Source organism: Pteropus medius, unplaced genomic scaffold (assembly GCF_902729225.1).
Source record: "Pteropus medius unplaced genomic scaffold, Ma_sr-lr_union100, whole genome shotgun sequence".
NCBI lineage: Eukaryota > Metazoa > Chordata > Mammalia > Chiroptera > Pteropodidae > Pteropus > Pteropus medius.
The window spans coordinates 15,130,442-15,150,922 of NW_024349797.1; the positions used below are offsets into that span (position 1 = coordinate 15,130,442).

Sequence of the window (20,481 nt, forward strand, 5' to 3'; positions counted from 1 at the left end):
TTTAATTATTTGATCTACTCTCTATTTCCTTCCTGGAGTTTGTATGCAGGAGTATGTATGACACAGTACGCATGGTGACTGTATAAAAGAGCGAAGTTATTCCCATCAGCTCCAAAATAGGGTCCCCTTATTCATAAAGGGATGAAGTACTGGGCGCATTTGGATATGAGGGAGAAAGTTTATCCCATATTGACATGAGACTTCAAGTTGTAGGCATCTGGCAGATATGTACATAAACATGTTTTGCGTGGAAGAGTCCCTTGACATTTGCAAGAGTGTGTCCTGGGACCTTAGTAAACACTCAAATATACTCCATCATAGCATATAAATTTCTCTGCTTCCTCATCATTTGGTAAGGGTTGTTTGAAGATAAATCAGATTGTATATTGGATGAATCTTGCTTGGTACTTATTTTAGTAGCCTAAGTCTTATTCAAATGAAGATTTCTGGTTTTTTAATTTCTTTTTAAAAATTAATTTTAATGACAAGTTATACCTGAAAATAGGCTTTTCTTGAATTTAAAACATTGCAATGTGGCTGAAATCTCTTTGAACACCATCTAAACCATTCTCCTTTTATACCTGATCTGATCTAATCGTGGTCTCTATCCCTTTCCAGCAGTAACCACTGTTATCAACTTGCAAAGCCTACACATTTACATTCACATGTATGCCCATAGCATACATCCAAAACAGCTCAGTTTATGGTGAGGAGGAAAGGAAGCACATATCTGGGTGAGGCACAACCTGCAGACTTGGGCAGGAGAGACCCTTGCCCTAGACTGCGTACTTAGTGGGTCCACATATTATAAACACATGGGTGCTTCTATCACTCGGGAATATAGCACTCATTGCTGGCACAGCACGATCCATAATCCTGAGCATGTGATATGGGGGCCTCCATTTCTACTCTTGCTTTGGCCCCTGTAAATGTTACTGGTGAGCATGGTGGTGAGCGGGTGTGGGTCGGGGAGGGTGCTTTGAACATATGTTCAAAATGGCGTTAAACTCTACCTGTTGTTCTGTAAGTTATATTTGCCACTTAACAATATATCTCACATAATTTTGTTAGCTCATGTGGATCTTCATATTCTTCTATACTGAGGCATAGTCTCCAATATTAGGAATATACCATATTCTATTTTCCTATTAATGGATACTTAAAGGTTATATTAAAATATTCACTGCTATAAACAATACAGCAATGAACAATCATTTACCTGCCTCTTCATACTAATGTTAAAATGCATCTCTAGAGCAGATGCTGAAAAATTAAGTTGTTGAATCAGAGACTATGCATATTTCTATCATTTTAACAGACACTGCCAAAAAGCTCTTCGGTTTTGCTGACCTAGTTTATACTTCCATAAGCAGTGTATGAGATTATCCAAGTCCCTAAACCTCACCAATATTGATACTTCAAAAATTTATTTTTAATTTTTACTGATTACCTGAATGAAAACAATGACATCTTAGTGCTTATTTTCTAAATATTTTAAATTATTGATCCATGCACAGCTCACTTTTATTCTTATTTATTTAACAATATAATGAGAATGAGAACTGATAGCTGAACCCAAGAGTTAGCATATTGCCGATTCTTTATATTTTTCTATATGTTTCACTCCAATCCTATCACCCTACCTCATCCCTCAGAGATATCTAATATCCTGAAATTTGTGTTTTTATGCCCTTGCAATTTTTTGCTTTTAGCACATACATATTTTTAAATAATATATTGCTTGATTTTACTTTTTTTGCACTTTTTAAAAAGAGTATCATACCATTTATTGTCTTCTAGAACTTATTCCCCCCCGCCCGCTGCCAACATCATTTACTTATATTCATGCATTATATTCATGCAGTTCATTTGCTTTTCTACTGCTGTATAGTAGTTCATTATGTGAATAAAATATAATTTATTTTTTCATTGTCCTATTCATGGGCATTGGATTATTTTCAGTTATCTAATGCTATTATTAACAGTGCCATGATGAAAACTTGAAAATGTTTCCTCATATGTTTCCCTTGCCCAAAAGTGAAACTGGTGGGTCACAGAATATGCAAACATTCAAATTTGCATATTCAAAATATGCAAAAACCATGCAAAATTGCTTTCCTAAAAAGTAGTAATTTACTCTCCCATCAACAATGTATAAGAGAGGTGGTTGATCCACATCCTCTTCCAAATGTATATTGTCGGAATTAATTTTGCTAACTAAATAGCTGGAAATGATATCTCATTGCATTCTTGATTTGTAGTTATGTCTAGTGGATTATACCATCTCTTCACATGCTTATTCATGTGTATTTCCTTTCCTGTAAAATGCTCGTTTATGTTTTTTGTCAATTTAGCAATTAGGTTGCCTTTTTTGTATTGCTTTATAGGAATTCTTTATATATTCTTCCATCTAATTCTTTGTCAGTTAAATGTGTTAAAATATCATCTCCCAGTTTGTATTTTCACTTCTCTCGATGTCTCCTTAATGAACAGAATTCTCTTCCTCTTCCTCCTTCTCCTTCTTTTTCGTTTTAGTAATTTGAATGCATCTTTTAGGTTGTTTATAAAGTCATATATCTTTTATAAGTAAATAGAGTTCGTTTGCTACTTTTTAATATTCATGACTTAAATTTCTTAATTTTTTTGTCTTATTGCATTCCCTCTGTACACTCTTCTTTTTCTTAACAAGTCTTTGGTAGAATTTCAACTGTGGTTAAATACAACTCTCTGTCTTCTATACTATGTGTGTACCCCCACACTTGAACATGGAGAAGAACATTCAATCATGCTGAACTTGTCACACTTAGAATTCATGAGCATGAATGCAATCGTGCTGCATTCAGTCAGTTCATCCTCCCATCCTTCTAGCAACTATTTCATTCTGTTCTCTTTCCTCAAATTCCCAACACTCTTCCTCCATCCTCACTCAAATAATGACTTTGATTTTTTTGTTGAGAAAATAGAAGATAAATTCCCACACCCTTTCATTACCATAAGTCCCCACCTACTAGCTTTGAACCCATAGATTCTTCCTTCCCTCCTGTTACTGCAAGATAACTGTCTTCCTGAGGCCCATCTTTCCACCAGTGTGTGGATCTCATCTCCTCTTGCCTATTTGGAAACCTCACTCCAGAAATTTCTCCTCTCTCTCTTTCCTGCATCATCAATCCCCGCTTCTACTGAATAATTCTCATCAGCACACAGTGTAATTCCTCCTTTTTTTTAAAAAAAAAAAATAAACAATAAAACAAAAAACAAAAAACAACTCTTCTCTTGACCACCCATCCTCCTTTAAAGATTGTCCCATTTTACTGTGCCACTTTTCAGGAAAATTCTGCAAAAAATTTGTTTATAGTCGTTGTCTCTGTTTCCTCTCCTCTCATTCTCTCTTCCTCGGGCTTTTTGCCTCCCTGATCACCAGAGTGACTGTTCTTTACTTGATGCATAACCGCTCGAAACGGAGGAAGTGAATGTTTCACACTACACTAGAGTGTGAAATCGCACGGGTACACACCTGATTACCATAAGCGTAGAGAAAATGGCTTCGTGGGTGGAATACCATTCCAACGGGAGAATAGAATGATGAAGGAAACGTGAAACGTGGAAATTTTGGTCTCGAGCTTAGTTTGTTATTTTTCAGGATGTGTACGGAGGTAGTGATCTCTTTCTAGAAATAGATAAAGCATGAGCAAGTCATAAGAGTTTTTTTTTAATTAATAATGCTAATCTATGTTACAATTTTTAGAGTCTCCTGCTCTTTGAATTTTTTATTAAGATAGGGACACAACCAATAACACAGCATAGAACTGGAAGGATTAGCAACCATCAATATCTCTTTACTCTGCCTGCTCCCCCCCCCCATATAATAACATCCATTTTATAGCTGTCGAACATGAGATTTGGAAGATTATATAATTTTTCCAAGGTTCTACAATAAATAGCGGAAAGATTGATTTCGGCAGGAAGATGGCTCTAATGCCCGTGCTCATAGCTATCATGTCAAACTACTTTTGAAAAGTGTGTACACCTGGGCCATACTCCAATTCTATTGGATCATGATCTTGAAGGGGATCAGAATATGCACCCCCGAGATATGCCATTTTGGCATAAAAATCATATTAACCTGAAGACACTTGAGATTCAACAAATGCAGAAAAAAATGCCTTTCCTTATCTGACTAAAAGCAGCAACTTCTGGGAAATAAGACTGCCATAAATTCTTTTTCAGAGCATATCTACTTCCAGGACGGAGAATGTGTGAATAAAACCTACCTCAATCCCTCCTCCCCAAAGGAGACAGAAAGACCACTCATACCTGTATAAGCAAACATTATCACAAACTTTATTATCTCCTGTTTGTTCTCCTGTAAACCCATGATCTTTTCTTTTGTTTTTTCCTTAAGTGCCTTTCTCATTTCCCCATTAACCTAGTAAGATGGCATTTAACCCCAAATTCTAACCACTTTTCTGAGTTACTCATCACTGACTTTCGCCTGCCTGTATGTGCACGGCATGCAGAAATAAATGGTGTTCTTTTCTCCTGCTGAGCTGTCTTTTGTCAGTTTAATTTGCAGGGCCCTGATTACTGAATCCAAGAGGGTAGAGGAAAAAATTTTTTTCTTCCCTAAAATCATAAGGGTAAGGATGAAATTATATAGACATTTTAATGGCTCTAAGAAAAATTCTAAATCACAGCTAGGGTTAAGACCCTTTGGAATAGAAAATATAGATCTGCGGTGATTTAGTTTAATTTTTTGCTTATCTAAACTAACCACTTTTACGAAACCTTAAATTTATATAGACCTAATTCAGCTTATATTCTCCAGGAGAATAAACAAAGAAGAACCACTATGCAAACAGCATCATATTCTCCATTTTCACCAAACTGAATGACAATCAGAGGCAAGAAATCTCTAAAGCATCTTAATCTGTATTATTAACCATTAATAATTTTGCTATGGCTCATTTTATCAACTTCTACTGCTCAAGATTACAAGAGCTGAGAAATACGTTTTGTTTAGATAAATTTTCATTAGTGTAGTGTCAATAGCAACCACTTCCCGGCTGTTAAGGCCTACCTGGTTCCTTAAGAGGAAGACTCCAGAACTATGCTCTTGGTCAACGAGAAATGTTATTACAGCTGAAGAAATAGTTTTCATCCCTTTTGAAATGTGAGGTAAGCAAGGCAACCAATCATGAAATGGCTCTTTACTATAAAAACAAGAGCTTTCCTACAAAAAGAGAAAGGAAAAGTTAAGGCCATTCTTGAAACATAAGTTCCAATGGATTCTCCTAAGCAAATAAACTAATGAACCATTGTGTTGTCCTGACTGACTGCATATAATGGTGTTAAGTCTTTGATGTCTGTGCTTCTCTTCTGGGGCATGTGAGTCCAGAAACCATTGCAAAGCATCCCTCTCTGGCATGGATTGTTTTTCTGTAACTCCAGTGTAGGTCTAGATTAAACACAATTAGGATATTAAACCCAAGTAGAGGCACCACTGGGAGCAAAGAGTAGTTGTTAAGCCTTTTGGTCTGTAGAACTGCCATTTTTTAGATTTATAATAATCCATGAACTCATGCACATACACAAAAATGTCTTACATTTTAAAATATTCAATGTCATACCTCACTTAAGGTCCTGTTTCTCTCAAAGGTGACAGTAACATAGTCGACTAAAAAAAATATAAAGGTACAGAAATTACAAGCAGCATCTATAGTTTTAAATGTATCATTAATTAAGTATACTCAAATCAATTTTCTTACACTTATCTCAGAGCGTGCCTATTGTCTTAGATTTAAATTAATTTTCCCCCCTTAGTTTTAGGCCATTAACTTATACAAAACAAACCTAGCTTTACACTTTATTCTATTTTTATTTTATGTCATTCAATTTAATCTATTGATGCTATGTATGTTGAAAAAAACCCTGTTAATATCTCTTTAACTAAAATGTACCTTCAAAGTGTGCTCTGTTAGCAAAACATCTTTCATTGTACCACAATTTTCCTTTGACATAGTCAACCTACATAAACAAACAAACATATAAATAATGTCATTTAGGCATTATGTAGACTTAAGACATTATATAGGAAAAACGCTTGAAAATTTAAAAGTTTAATAGTTCAGGAATGTGAGGCAAATAAAGAGAAAAATTATATGCAAATAAAATAAAATGTTGTAGAATGAGGACGAGAAACAAGAATATGGTTTTTGAACAAAAGAAAAAAAGAAGAAAGAAATTTCACACGAATTAGCACGTGTTAACGGAAGGTGCCCCAGTCTATGAACGGTCTTTTCCGAAGCTACCAGAAACTATTAGCCTTTCATCACAGTCACAATGGGTCTTTTATTCCTCATTAGGTGCAGCTAGGTTTAAGGAATCTTCACAGAAGCCTGACAGCAGCAAGAAGCAATAAGAACAAAGCCACGAAAATATGGGTTTAAAAAAAACTGGTCATAAGAGATAAGCTTCCAAGAAAGTGAGATTATGTATGTTGGATATTAATTATATGCAAGGGTTTGAGATGGTTTTGTTATAGAAAGATTCTAACTTTCAAATTATTGTTGAAACAAAAGGGAGACCTTCTGACATTTTTGTAGGTCAAAATAAAATTTGTGTGCTCTGTGCATTAAAATCCTTTTAAATGTTCTAAAGATGATAGTGATGATGGTTGCTCAGCTCTGAATATACTAAAGGCCATGCATGAATTGCACACTTTAAATGGCTGAATTTTATGCTACATGAATTATATGTCAATAAAACCGCTAAAGGAACAAACAAACAAAAAAGCCTGTTAAAACAGAATGGGCAACAATTTATTTGAATAGTGTGGTATCTTCAAGGTAAGTTGTTATATCGAATGAACCTTTTCGAGTTCATACATAAATCTTCAGGTTTGTGGGGTACCATAATTATCATTATAATATTTGGGTAATTAATATGGAATCTTTACTGGACCCCGACTTATTCCTTTTCTTTTTCTTTAGATTCCTTCTTGGTTCCCCCTCACCCCACCCCACCCCGACCTGGGATCAAACTGGTAACAGCCCAGTTAATATCTGGAGAACAATCTGATCCAGGTTGACCTCATCCAGAGATGAGTCGCTGACAGGTCTGACTCAGAAGTCTAAGGTCAGAATGAACACATGAAGTCCAAGTCAGGTTAATGAGTCAGCCTGATTTGGAACTGCTGGGAAAGTGCTGTGTTCCTCATTGCTGATCCCTTCAACGGATCGCTTGTGTGTTATTTTGTTCTTCCAAGTCTGAAATTTCTTGAATTTTACCTTCTTGGAGAAGCCTTCTATAATCATCCTATTTAAAATACAACATTATCTTCCCTTTGCTCTCTATTTCCCTTACCTGCTTTAATTTCAATAATCCCTGATTACTACCTATCATTATGTTATGCATTTGTCTGTGTACTTGTTTATGATCTATCTCCCTCAATAAAACGGTAAGATACGAGAGAGTTGGAACTGTGTCTTGTTCACTATGGAACTTTTCTTGTCTAAACAAGCATGGGCTACAGAATGTACTCAACAGATATTTGTAGAATGATGAATAAGTAAATGAATAAATCATCAAGAATTAACCCCTTCAACTACTTGCCCAAATAGCCACATACATCCGATTCTTACTATCCTTTCTTTAATCATTATCAAGGAGGTCTTATCTAAAGGTAAAGCCTTATATTTTTAAGAATAATTTCACTTTTGAGCATGCGCGCGTGTGCCCACAGGTGTGTATGAGGAGGGACTGGGGAGGGGACATAGTAAAAGGTTAAGAATACTCAAAATTTTTGTTGCGGTTTCCAAACTAAAGCATGCTTATATGTTGATGGAAATGATTGAATCATGAAACTTGACCTTGTAACAGAGAGGGGGAGATAACTGATAATAAAATTCCCCGCCGAAAGCCAGAATCAGAGGTGTGGATAGCTTACATGGCACTTTTGTGCAAAATCGAAAAAGTAACTTTCTCCAGGTAGGCACAGACCTGCCCAGAAGTAGATGGATTGGGGAGTACGGTGTTAGCCCAATTTCAGCCCCACTCTCTTTTCAGCTGGGCACTCTTGAACAGAATACACCTGCACACTAACAACAATCCTGGACAGAACATAACAAAGAAGGGGTGGGAGCAGCCTCTGAGACAAGGAGGGGCGATTTGTCCTTTGAAACAGAAGAGAAGATTATTGCTTAATGTCTGGTAGAAATACTTTTTTAAGTTCACATTTTAAACAATGTTATAGTAACAGGAATAATTTATACTGTGAATTCTTATCTTGAACCTCATCTCTTAGGTCATTAAGGAAACATATCTTCTAACCAGTCCTTGAAAATTTAAAGCCTCTTACCCTTTCGAAACCACAAAAGTCTGCCCTTGAAAACTAAGAGAGAGGAAAAAAAAAGAATTTTAACTTTTGCTCGCATATGAGAAGGCATAAGAAAACAACAATTTAAACTATATTAAAGGAAATCATATATTTTATATCCCAACACTAAAACCAGCCTCTTAAGTAGTTTATACAATATCCTGGAAATTTCCCCTTCAGTCTTTGCCTTGTTTCACCATTTGATCGATTTATTTCTACTTTAATTCCAGAAAGGATTTGAGACCAAAACCCTACCTCGTAATGATTAAAGTAGAGGAGCTCAGAAGTGTGCAGAAACACAATAAGTCTGCCACCCACTTGGGATTAAAAGGGCATACCCCTAACCTATCATTTTCTCCATGTTCTCTCTGTGGCTTCTGCCCAGCCCAGTGCAGTCCCTAGATCAGGCCCCCAATTATACAGTCCTCTCTACTTTGAACTTGTCACTTTCTGGCTTCTTTGAGTCTCTGCTTCAGCAATCATATGATAAGCACACAGAAGGTCAGATCTATTAGTTGTCTGAGCAACAAATACTACTTTCTCTGAGACAGTGAGAAAGGAGGGGAGACTGAGAATACTTGTATATCTGAAGAAAGGTAATAATTACTATGTACAAGAAATACCTACTTCTCAACCAGTACAATTGCCCCTTTCATACTTCCCCTTATCTTTTCTCCTACTGTTCCTAGGTCTTTATTATAATTCTTATTTATGCTGTGGTAATTTTTGAGAGGTATTTGTTCAATGCTTAAGAATTTCATTGCTTGTATATTGTGTATCATCACCAAAATGTACATTCCCCTTCTCTCAATCCCAGAAGTTACTTCAGTTACTTTGTAATACTATATTTAGCTTAATAAATTACCCTAAAGCATTTTGAGAACATATACAACTATAGATAGATAGATAGATAGATGATAGATAAACTGTTTTCTCCTTGTACATATTTAAAACTTACTATAAATTTGTATAGCAATAAAACTAGCACCGTGTCCAAAAAACATATTCAATATCATAATGCAAAGGAAGAAGTTATTCTATTATGCTTTTACATTTTGAAGAGGAAGAAGCATTTCGATTCAAAAATATATCGCGCGTAACTCAAGTCTTCAATATTTCTATTTTATGGCACAGAAGATATTTAAGATCAACTACTAGTTACAAAGCAGACACGTACCGTGAGGACAGAGGATGATGGATAGCGAAGATCTCCACTTATGAAAAGACCCAAAGAGGTGAGGATAACTAAGAAATGATTTGTTAAGACCATATCCACCACTGAAAGCTCTGTGTGTTCTAAAGGAAGAAATTGTACCATGGATTATAAAGTAAGAGAAAGGTGACCTACTGATCAAATGTTGATATAAATGAAATGCTAAGGATGAAGGTGCCATCAGAAGAATTACCTTCTCCAACTTCTGAATAGATCATATCTGTCAGGTTATACCACGTGATGTTGTTATAATTCCAAAATCCAGAAAAGCTGAGGCCTATGTAAATACCTACTATGAGAAGAAAGAAAAATTAAGGTTATGAAATTTTGCAAAGCGAGTAAATCACTTCTATGATGCTAGGTCTTAGGGGCCAGAGTCTGCGTCCGCTCCACCTTCCAACCCAATCTCTGCCCCGACTTCAGTTCCACTCCCCCGTTTGAATCTTGCTTCCTGAAGCACTGGAAAGATGAAGCATCTTCAGTTTACACCACAGAATTTTGGCCCATCATCTCATTTAATTATTAAGTATTTTGTTTTTTTATTGAAGGGGATCAGAATATGCCCCATCAAAATATGCCGCTTTGCCATGAGGATTATTTCGAGCTGGAGGCAACTGAGAATCAACAGATACAAGAAGAGACCTCTGTCTTCCCCTTACCTGCCTAAAAGCAGGGCGTAAATTTCCCCTCGAGTTAGTTGCCCCAGTTTTTCCAGGAAAAGAAGATCATTCATCACCATAAGAGATGTGAGTCCACACTGAGACAAGTTTGCATAAACAGACCTTACGAAATAACTGTTCTCTTCCAGGAGTCCCACTATTTATTCCCCATAATTTATTGTCCCTTGAAGCCCAGACCCCTTTCCTTTGTTCAAATGGTATATAAATTCCCAAGTTTAACTCCTTTTTTTGAGTTACACTTTTCTGTGAACTCCCACGAATGTAAATATTAATACAAATTGCATGCCTTTTCTCCTGGTAATCTTTGAGAGTTTAATTCACGGGCCCTCAGGACTGAAACTAAGAGGGTCGTAAAGAGTTTTTCCTCCCTGACGATATGCTCCTGAGCATAAATATGTTCTTATTCATTAGTTCATTTCCGCAGAAAATTTTTAAAAATCTCCAAAGAAGAAAATTAAAATGAAAACAAGAGAGAAGAAATTATGTTTGATTTACTTTAATATTCACGATTTTAAAAATAGAAAAAAATATTTGCTAATGCCTCATGAGAATCTATTTTAAAAAGACCGAATGTATTGCAAATACTGAAAGCATTTTGTTCCCTGATCCTATCTTTCCTTGGCCACAGCTAGGAATGTTGAGTCTTTTGGGTTTTAATTGGAGAATGTTATTTTGAAGTCTAGTCAACAGTCACAACTATTAGGGGCTGGGGGCGTGGGGGTGGGAGCTGAAGACAGTTGATAATCTAATGCGTACACTTTGTTGCCAAAAGATGAATATAGGACCAGTCATATTGTAAAGGAGGTATTTTAACTCCCAGTTCTTTTTCTGTGTAGGGAAAGGTGTATAAAGAGATGTTATTATCATCTACTTTTTCTAGAAGGAAGAAAACTAAAGACAAACTTTGCCTTTCTGGTAAGCACTAAACTAGTTCCACTATACTTAACAGTATTCTATATTCTAAGTGGGGATGAGGAGAGGTGTTCAGCAAGATATCACATGAACAGACTCCAGCAAAGTTCAGAAATAGTTAACAGAGAAGCAGGTAGTAAAATAAATGCTTCGTTCTGGTTAATATTTTGGACTGAAATTCAGTTATAGGCCACAGTTGTAACCCAGGATTACAGAAGCTGAGGCAGGCCACCGTGAAGAGTCTAGATTTTATTCTAAAGTGCAGAGGGTAGCCACCGGAGTGTGTGAAGTTGGTAAGTCATGTAATTTGATTTACACTTGAGACGATCACTCTGGTGGCTGTTTGGAGGGTGAGTTACATTGACACAAGACTAGAAACAGAAGAGACCATTTAAAAAGCTGTTAGCTCATGGAAAAACAATGTTAGCTTGACATCAGATTTTAACAGTGGGGATGGTCGCTGGGTATAGCACCTTCCTCGACGTCATGAGAGTGAGAGCAGCCAGTAATGTGGGCTAGGTGTTAGTTTTGAGTAACTGGATGTTAACTGAGAAGAAGAATACTGGAGAGGAACAGATTTGAGAGGGAGATAAATCAAGAGTTCTGGATGAGACTTGCTACGTTTCAGATGCTCATTAGACATCAAGAGTAAATGGAAAAAGGACAATTGAATCGGGGGTTTGGTCTTAATGGCGCAGTCAGCACCAGAAATGCCGATTTGGCCGTGCGAACCGCCAATGTGGAGATGATGGGTGACCTTAGGAAGACCGTCTGATGTGTGTGTGGTGGAATGAAGATACAATGGGAGGTGGGAAATGTAGCATCATCTGTAATGAACTCTTTCCAGAAATTTCGCTTTGAAGGAAAATGGCAATAGGGGATGGGAGTAAAGTGAGATAAATGAAATTTTTGCTTAAGATGGAGGATGTTAGAGTGTGTTGGTGTACGAATGAGCCGACCCAGGAAGGGCGAGATTTTCAGGACAGATGCAGGAACAAGGTTCTTCAGGCAGCTGAGAGGAATGAGATCCAGAGCCCAAGGGGTGAGGGGTGGCCTCTGACAGCAGCAGAGACACTTCTCACAGTGCGACAGGCAAAAGGACAAAGCATGTGAGGACGAATGCAAGTAGAATACCAGATACGCAGGTGCAGTGACGGAGGAGTTCCTTGTGATCGATTCTGATTTTCTACATGAAGTATCAAAAGGCGTCTGAGAGTGTAAAGAAAATGAAGGTGATGTAGAGAGTTCAAGAAGTAGGAAGAAGTGTGATAAGGTCATTTTGCAGAGTGAGAAAATAAATATACCAGTGGGGAGAGAGAGAGGATTTCTGGACAGTGCTGAGTGCCCCTTTGAGACTTGTGATCATGAATTTACAGTGAGACAAGTTGGTGGAATTTTAAAGTGAGACGGGTGCATGTTTTTGCTTTTTTTTTTCTAGTAATATCCTGCTGTGCCAGTGCAAGAGTAGGGATGGTCTTAACCAGAGTTGGCATCATGCAGGTGAGGACGATAAACGGCAAGGAAGTTACAGAAGCATTATAAGCTACGGTGATAGAGGAAGAAAGTAAAAATTCCGGGTGGTGAAAAAAGTGGCAGAGAGAACTCAGTGAAGTCTCGATGAAGTCACAGAAATGTTGGACTATGAGGACCAGCAGACTGAGAGAACAGGAGGCAGTGGACAGAGCATGAGATGCTTGTGGAGAAGGTTCGGAGCAGTGACTGTGTTAGAGTCAAGGTCAAGAACATGACCACAGGAGTAAGATGGGGGAACGATCGTCGAAGAAGAGGAGGCCTTGAAACTGAATATTGCAGGGGTCATCCACATGGGTGGGAAGTCACCAGAAATGTTTACCAAAAGAGGGTGGAGGGGAAGGCAGGGGTCCAGAGGCTAAACTCATCAGTGAGTGAGTGTGAGTGACAGGAAGGTCACCAGAGGTTGGCAATCAAGCAGTTAGAGGGAGGTAAAGTCTGAGTTCAAAGGAACTGAGAGAGTTTGGAAGAGAAGAGTAGTTCTGATTATGAAGTAGCCCTAAGGAGCAAGGATGATAACACGGCCCTGGGGCTCTGAGACATGTGACATGTGAGAGGATTGCAGGGGAAAGAATATTAACTGAACATGGCAAGGTTACTCTTTAGGGCACGAAAGTTAAGGGATCATTCTGACAAAATATAAATAGTATGAGGAATTTGCTGATGACAGACCACAAATTCCAGTGAAAGGATTGAGGTGAACGGAGAGGGACAGAAATTAAAGGAAGTCAGAGCAGTCTGTGGGTTAGGGTGACCACAGGCGACCTGGGAGGCTTAATTTCTGATGGTGACCGATAAAACTGGGGTGAGAAGCATGACAGGTGTGTTACGCATATGGCAAAGGAGGAAGGTGGGCTGAAGTGCAAACAGGAGCACGTGAGGCTCCCGAATAACTGTTCCCACTGTTAACTCCATGTGGCATGAAGCCTGGGAGTTTGGGGCGTGGGGGGATCAAACAAGGGCCTCACAGAGAAACTGCTGGTGTAGGCAGCTTAATACTGTGGGGACTTCTTGTCTGCTTCAGTCCAGCAGGGGCCAGCTGGGGAAAGGTGGTTTCATCTAAGGAACAGGTTGCTGAAGCAGTTTCTTTTCTCCAGATGTTGAGAGGTCCGGTGAGTGGGATCCCAGCGAGTGGAGACTGCCCTTCCCTCTGTCATTCTCACTGGTGTGAGCACGAGGGATTCAGAATGGGTCCTCTCCTGGGGCTCACAGAAGTAAGGCAGGTGTTGGTGTTTGGATAAAGAGGAGTAGGGAACCTAGTCTGGCGTCCATGGAACAAACCAGAAAAGGAGCTGAGTTTTCATCTGGTTGACATAGAGGGGCGAGACACATTTCTAACTAAACTAATTTAATGCAAGCAGGCACGCAAAGATAGAGCTAACTTGGACTATAAACCATTAGGAATGCAAAGAAATTGGGGAAGGGCCATTTGTCTACCCCTGTATCAGTGAGTACATACTGTTTGAATCTATCACTTTAAATTAAGTCATGGTAGGTCAAATTTTTGTTCTCGATTTATCCTTCTTTAAGATTGTTTGTCATTCATGTCGCTTCACCCTCCCGTATGAATTTTGGGATTGATGTGTCAATTTCCACACGCACACAAATACTGCTCTAATTTTTCTTGAAATTGTATCGAACTGATTGATAAATTTACAAACAATTAACATCTTTACAATATTAGAAGTTCCTGTTCATGAACATAAATATCTTATTTACTTTAGTCTTTTTTTATGGCCTTCATTGAAATTTTATAATTTCTGCACAATAGGCCTTGCAACTCTTTTTGTTTGTTTTATTTACTTCCAGGTACCTTTTGAAGTTTGTTATGTTTTGAATAAAAATTTTTCAATTATAATCTTTAATTAGTCTTTGGTAGAGTGGTTTTCATATATCGTTATTATAGCCTTCAATTTTGTAGCACTCCCATATTTGTTCTAATAGTTTTCTGTTGATTCTTTTGGATTGTTATGTAGATATACATATTATCCATGAGTATTAATTTTGTTTCTTATTTTTTAATTATTTGATTTCTTTTTTCCTCTACACATAATAGTTTTGGGGGACCACGTGGTCATCAATGACCAAGGAAAAACAACTAGAATAATACAATTAGTAGCTGAAATGTGTAAAAATCCTATTCTATTAACTCTTACAGTAGTAATAAAAAAATACATATAAAATAAAATAATGTGAGACCTTAGAACCACAGTGTCTGTTTATATATGACAGGAAGAGCCATATGCAAATAGATGGATTAGAATCACAGTGAATAATCTCTGGGAGGAAGTAATGTATTAGCAGAGGGCAGAGGATAAAGGAAATTAGGAAAGATGCTAAAGTTGCTATTAACATGACAAAAAGTCACAAGGAAAAAAATAGTATATCATATGTGCAAGTAGACAAGGTGAAGTGATGTAAATTCTTAGGTATTTTTAGGAAATTTTCACCTCATTGTGTCTATCTATTTAGCATATACTGCCAGTTAAACATCACTATTATAAAATACAAAATGCCACTTCTAACATTCAACAAAGCCATTAACTTACCGTTACTTTTCGAATTCAAAAGGAAGCCAATTAATGCTACGTCGTTGGCGCAGGGGCATTTTGTCACTTTTAGACCTACCACGTGTGGATATAATTTTTTGACATCATCTTTTGTCATTATAGTCCCAAGTTTCCACTGAAGAATAGGTTCTGTGGAGATCAAGTTTATGTGTTTAAATTGTGGCAGCACTCCTGATGAGGCAACATTAATTACTGCTTTCAGGGTTTTAAAGGAACTATGTAAAAGAACTATCCTACTGTTCCAACAATGAGGTTATTACTTCACTCTCCATCAATTAAAAATAGGTCAATTCCTTGAACAGACACTTCTCCCCAGAGGACATATAAATGGCCAACAAATATATGAAAAGATGTTCAACATCACTAGCTATTAGGGAAATGCAAATCAAAACCACAATGAGATACCATCTCACACTTGTTAGAATGGCTATAATCAACAGGACAAGTAATAACAAATATCGGAGAGGATACAGAGAAAGAGGAATCCTCATACACTGCTGGTGGGACTGCAAATTGCTATGGTCACTATAGAAACAGTATGGAGGTTCCTCAAAAAACTAAGAATTGATCTTTCATGTGATCCAGCAATCCCTCTACTAGGTATTTATCCCAAAGACTTGAAAACCCATATCCGAAAAGATATTTGCACACCAATGTTCATAGCAGCATTATTCACAGTGGCCAAGACATGGAAGCAACCAAAGTGTCCCATGATAGATGATCGGCTAAAGAAGCTGTGGTATATATATACGATGGAATATTACTCAGCCATAAGAAGAGATGAAATACTGCCATTTGCGACAACATGGATGGACCTTGAGATAATCATGCTAAGCGAAATAAGCCAGACAGAAAAAGTTGAAAATCACACGATATCACTTATATGTGGGATATAAACCTAAAAGCAACAAAGGAACAGGACAAACAAACAGAGACTCATGGACATGGACTATAGACGAGTATTTACCAGAGGATTATAGACTAGTGGTTACTAGTGGGGTGGGGGAGAAGGAGGGAGGTAGATGATGTAAAGAGGTCAAATACAGAGGGGTAGGGGGAGGGTGAAGTGGATAAAGGGGATCAAATATTCGGTAGCTGAAGGAAACTGGACTTTGGGTGGTAAACACAATAGAATATACACATGTCAAATGATAATGTACACCTGAAAATTATATAATTGTATTAACCAATGTTACCCCAATAAACTTAATTAAAAAAAAATAGGTCAATTCTTATTTTCCAGAGTAGGAGGAATGAAGTCTAATTGCCCTTGATGAGGGCCTGGCAAAGGTCATACTGAGAAAGTGTCTGTGGGATGGCATATACTGCTTTGGCCATCTTTGAGACATATAATTGGCCACAGGATCTATCCCTAGAAATGGAATTACTGGGTCATAAGATATACACATTTATAATTTCGAGCACGACTTCCACACATTTACTTTTTCTTCTCTTCCCCCAATTCCATCTAAACAGCAGTAAATAATGAGAATAAATCCAGAATAGTAGTGGAGAACAAGAAAAGTTATCATTAGTGGCCAAGACACTTAGAGGGATTTCCAGAAGCTATAAGGAAGCTGAGGAAGAACAGGAAAAATCAATCAGAGGTAGGACATCTTTAACCCGTAAATCTAATCTTGGATGTGCAAAGGATTGGAGATGAATAGTCAAATTTTAATGCACGAGAAAATGGGAGGATTTTTCTTCTGAAAAAAAAAAAATGAAAAAAGAGAGTACAAAAAGTAAGCTGGGGAAATTTGATGGAATACTGCTGTCTGATTTTCAAAAAGAGTCAAAAAACTTTTAAGAACAGAGATAGCTAGTTCTCTAGCTGTTTATATAAATCTCCTCCATCTCCCCAAACTTTTAATAAAATCTGCTACAAAACTAAAGACCGTATGTGGTATATTTTTCACTCTGTGCAAAGCCAGGAAAGGAGCTAGCTTTCCATCTGGTTTGACATAGTGTAGGGACAGCCAAGAAGGGAAAGAGACACAATTTATAACTAAACCAATTCACTCCAAAAATCAAAGAAATTCGAGGCAAGGCAGCTGACTTTCCAGGGCGTTGCATGTGTGTGCAGGCAATTAATAACCAGATCTTAAAGGACAGGGAGATTTGAGCTTGCATCTGGGACATGATTGCATTGAATTGAAAACACCTCTTATGTACAATCTCCTTAAAGTCAGATATTGTATTTTAAATGTTTTAAGAATGAAAGAGAATAAAGGAGAGATTAAAAGTCTTGACTGCTACTGAGAAGCTAAAAAGGAGAAGTGACCAACCAAATGTGAAGGTGACTGGTGATTGTGACTAAGAGCAGTTTTAGTAGATTGTTCTGGGGTGTGGACCAGGGAAAAGGAAGTAGGGATATTTTAAAACATCTCTTTGAGTTAGTAGTGAATAAAGATTACCATCTGTTAATCTAACTGTAACATTGATTGACACTTTCTAGCATTTTCTCCCCATTTCTTAAGTATTTCAGTAAATAATACCATCATCCACTTAATTGCTCAGGTAAGGAATCTAGGATTCATCCTCGATACCACTGTTTCCCTCACCCCAAGTTCACCAGGAATTCATACTAGCTCTACTTCCAAAATGTATTCCGAAGACTTACTTCTCACCGCATCCACGGCTAATCCCACAGCCCAAAGAGTTTCAGACTGTCTCTTGAGTGGACTATGGCAACAGCTGCCAACCAATTTCCTTTATTACATTCTTGCCATCCTTCCCCCAAGCGTCAACACAGCAGCCAAAGTGACCTTTTTATAATGGATAAATCAGAATTTATCACTCTCCTGTTCAAAACACTCCAGCAGCTTTCCATTATAACTAGAATAAAATCCACACTTTTTACCATGATCCCTGCCAGCCTCTCCAAACTCACTGTACACCACTACGTCTGTCATTTGCAAGGCTTCTACCACATTGGTTGCCTTTCAGTTCCTCTGACAGATGAATCTCATTTCTACATCTGGAACCTTTAAGAACTACTAATTTGTGCAGCTCTTTGCTGCCACGGTACCTCTGTACATTCTAAATAAGTGTATCTTAAAATTTTAATGCAGTTTATAATATTCTGGGTTCATCTCAATTTGCAAATGATTCAGATTTCAGATTTTTAAAAAAACTGAAATAATTTTTATATGGTTAGTTTAGTACTTAAAAGTAGCACAGGACATCAAAATATTAGAGTCTCAAAAGCTTGCAATGACTATTGAATAACTGACTATTTTTTAAAATTTTGGACACTATGAAAAAATAGAAAAGTACAATATTTTGTCATGTTTGTTTCAGATATGTTAATTTTGGTTAAAGAAATAAAATGATACAGATATGACTGAAGACATCTCCGCTCCCCTCCCTAGTCCCATTCCCGAATTCTCCTCAAATGCAACCACTATCATGAAATTACTACGTATATTTCTAGTCCATATTTTTATATTTTTACTATAATATATACATACCCATGAACAGTAGTTAGCATTGCTTTATACATCTTCTGAATTTTAGATAAATGCTCTCTTACTCTGAAACTTGATTTTTCACTCAACGTTTTTGAGGTCTGTTCCCGATAAAATATATAGGTCTTTTTCCTTTATTTTAACATGTCTTTCCCCTTATTGATAGACATTTATGTTGTTTTCTGTCTTCTCTTATTACAGACAATGCTGCATTAAATAGATTTGAATGTGTCTCTTGGCACATATGTCTCTTTTCTCTAGAGCAGTTTTCAATCCTCTGCACATCAGAATCACCTGGGAAGATTTTTTCTTAGTAATCTACGGATGCCTGGCCTCATTTATAGAGATCAGATTTTAACTGGTATATGATGGGGTTGAGACATCCTTACTTTTCTTAAAGCTACCTAAATGGTTCTTTTAAAATATAATATTTCTTTTTACTCTGGAGTCTACGTAGCATTGTATCAAAGTGGAATTAAAAGAATAAAAGTAAAAATGAAGGTGACGAAAGTAAAGAGAAATACAAAATCCAGGACTGGGATTTTAAAAAATATTTTACACTATCATGCTATAGTCGATCAAGAAATTGGGCTATAAATCAGACAACTGAAAAAGAGAAACCTAGTCAGTTACACCACTCAGTGCTGATAATCTTAAAACAACCAACATTTCATGACAGAATATGAATGTTCTTACTAAGACAGAACCTGTGCTGATGGTCCTCATAAAGACTGTGATGCAATAAAGTGTTTTCTGTAACATCTTCATAGAAGAGACAAAAACTGACTTTATAAAGCCATTGTATATTATGAGTGGCAATGTGGCTACTGAAAAAATACATTGTCATATCTCTATAGCAGTCTTTGCCGATCTCTATTAACAATTACCTACAATTCTTTGTCTGCCTCATTAGACTGTAAGCCCCTCAAGGCTCATGATCATCTCTTATCTCTAGTACTTGGCACAGAGTTGGGCACATAGAAGGCTACTAGTTTTGTTGAAAGGATATTATGAATTCTGTTTTACTTTGATCCATTGGCATTTACCTCGAGCACGATCCAATAATGTTCCTTCAGAAGTATAAATATTTAACCCATGTTGTAACGTGATCCTTACTAACCATTCTTCTACAGCTGCAGTATCTGTTTGAAAACAAAAGGCAAATAATCAACTATTCCTTAGTATGTTATGTTGGTGAAATTTAAGACTACGTGAACACTACCAACAATGATTACCTTTCACTTCCCAATCATTTTGATTGCATTTATAGATAAGGATTCCCACATTTTTCCTACAAACATTTTGATGATACAATAAGGAAAAAGACAAGCAAATGGCATTCAGAGAAAAGCGGGAGTGATGTTACTAATATTGGATGAACTAGACTTCAAAATAAAAAAGGTAAAGAAAGATACTGAAGGACACTTCATAATGATAAAGGAAATCATGTACCAAGAAGGCATAACAAGTATTAATATCTATGCTCCCAAACAGGGAGCCCCAAAATACATAAAGCAATTACTAACAGAACTAAAGGGAGAAACAAACCAAAAAACAATCATAGTCAGGGATCTAAATACCCCACTGTCAGATATGGACAGATCATCCAAACAGAAAATCAATAAGGAAATAACATCCTTAAATGACACATTAGATCAATTGGACATAATTGACATTTACAGAGCCTTCCATCCCCAAACACCTGTTTATACATTCTTCTCTAGTACATATGGAA

The 20,481-nt window shown here is 37.1% G+C and overlaps 1 protein-coding gene and 1 long non-coding RNA gene across 2 annotated transcripts in view; one reads left to right on the top strand and one right to left on the bottom strand.

The window, feature by feature from the left end:
• The window catches only part of CATSPERB (catsper channel auxiliary subunit beta), a 91,578-nt gene that overhangs the window by 33,360 nt on the left and 37,737 nt on the right, over positions 1-20,481 (bottom strand). Inside the window, exons 7-15 of the mRNA XM_039884031.1 lie at positions 19,793-19,888; positions 15,259-15,408; positions 9,781-9,879; positions 9,552-9,670; positions 8,357-8,389; positions 5,958-6,024; positions 5,628-5,674; positions 5,078-5,230; positions 3,515-3,667 (exon numbers count right to left, since the gene is read on the bottom strand). Of these exons, the coding sequence (XP_039739965.1) occupies positions 3,515-3,667; positions 5,078-5,230; positions 5,628-5,674; positions 5,958-6,024; positions 8,357-8,389; positions 9,552-9,670; positions 9,781-9,879; positions 15,259-15,408; positions 19,793-19,888 (917 nt within the window). The remainder of the gene's footprint in view (positions 1-3,514; positions 3,668-5,077; positions 5,231-5,627; positions 5,675-5,957; positions 6,025-8,356; positions 8,390-9,551; positions 9,671-9,780; positions 9,880-15,258; positions 15,409-19,792; positions 19,889-20,481) is intronic.
• On the top strand, positions 8,801-10,409 carry LOC120619617 (uncharacterized). Its single transcript, XR_005657579.1, has 3 exons — positions 8,801-8,970; positions 9,509-9,609; positions 10,136-10,409. It is a non-coding gene; the product is annotated as an uncharacterized LOC120619617 (long non-coding RNA).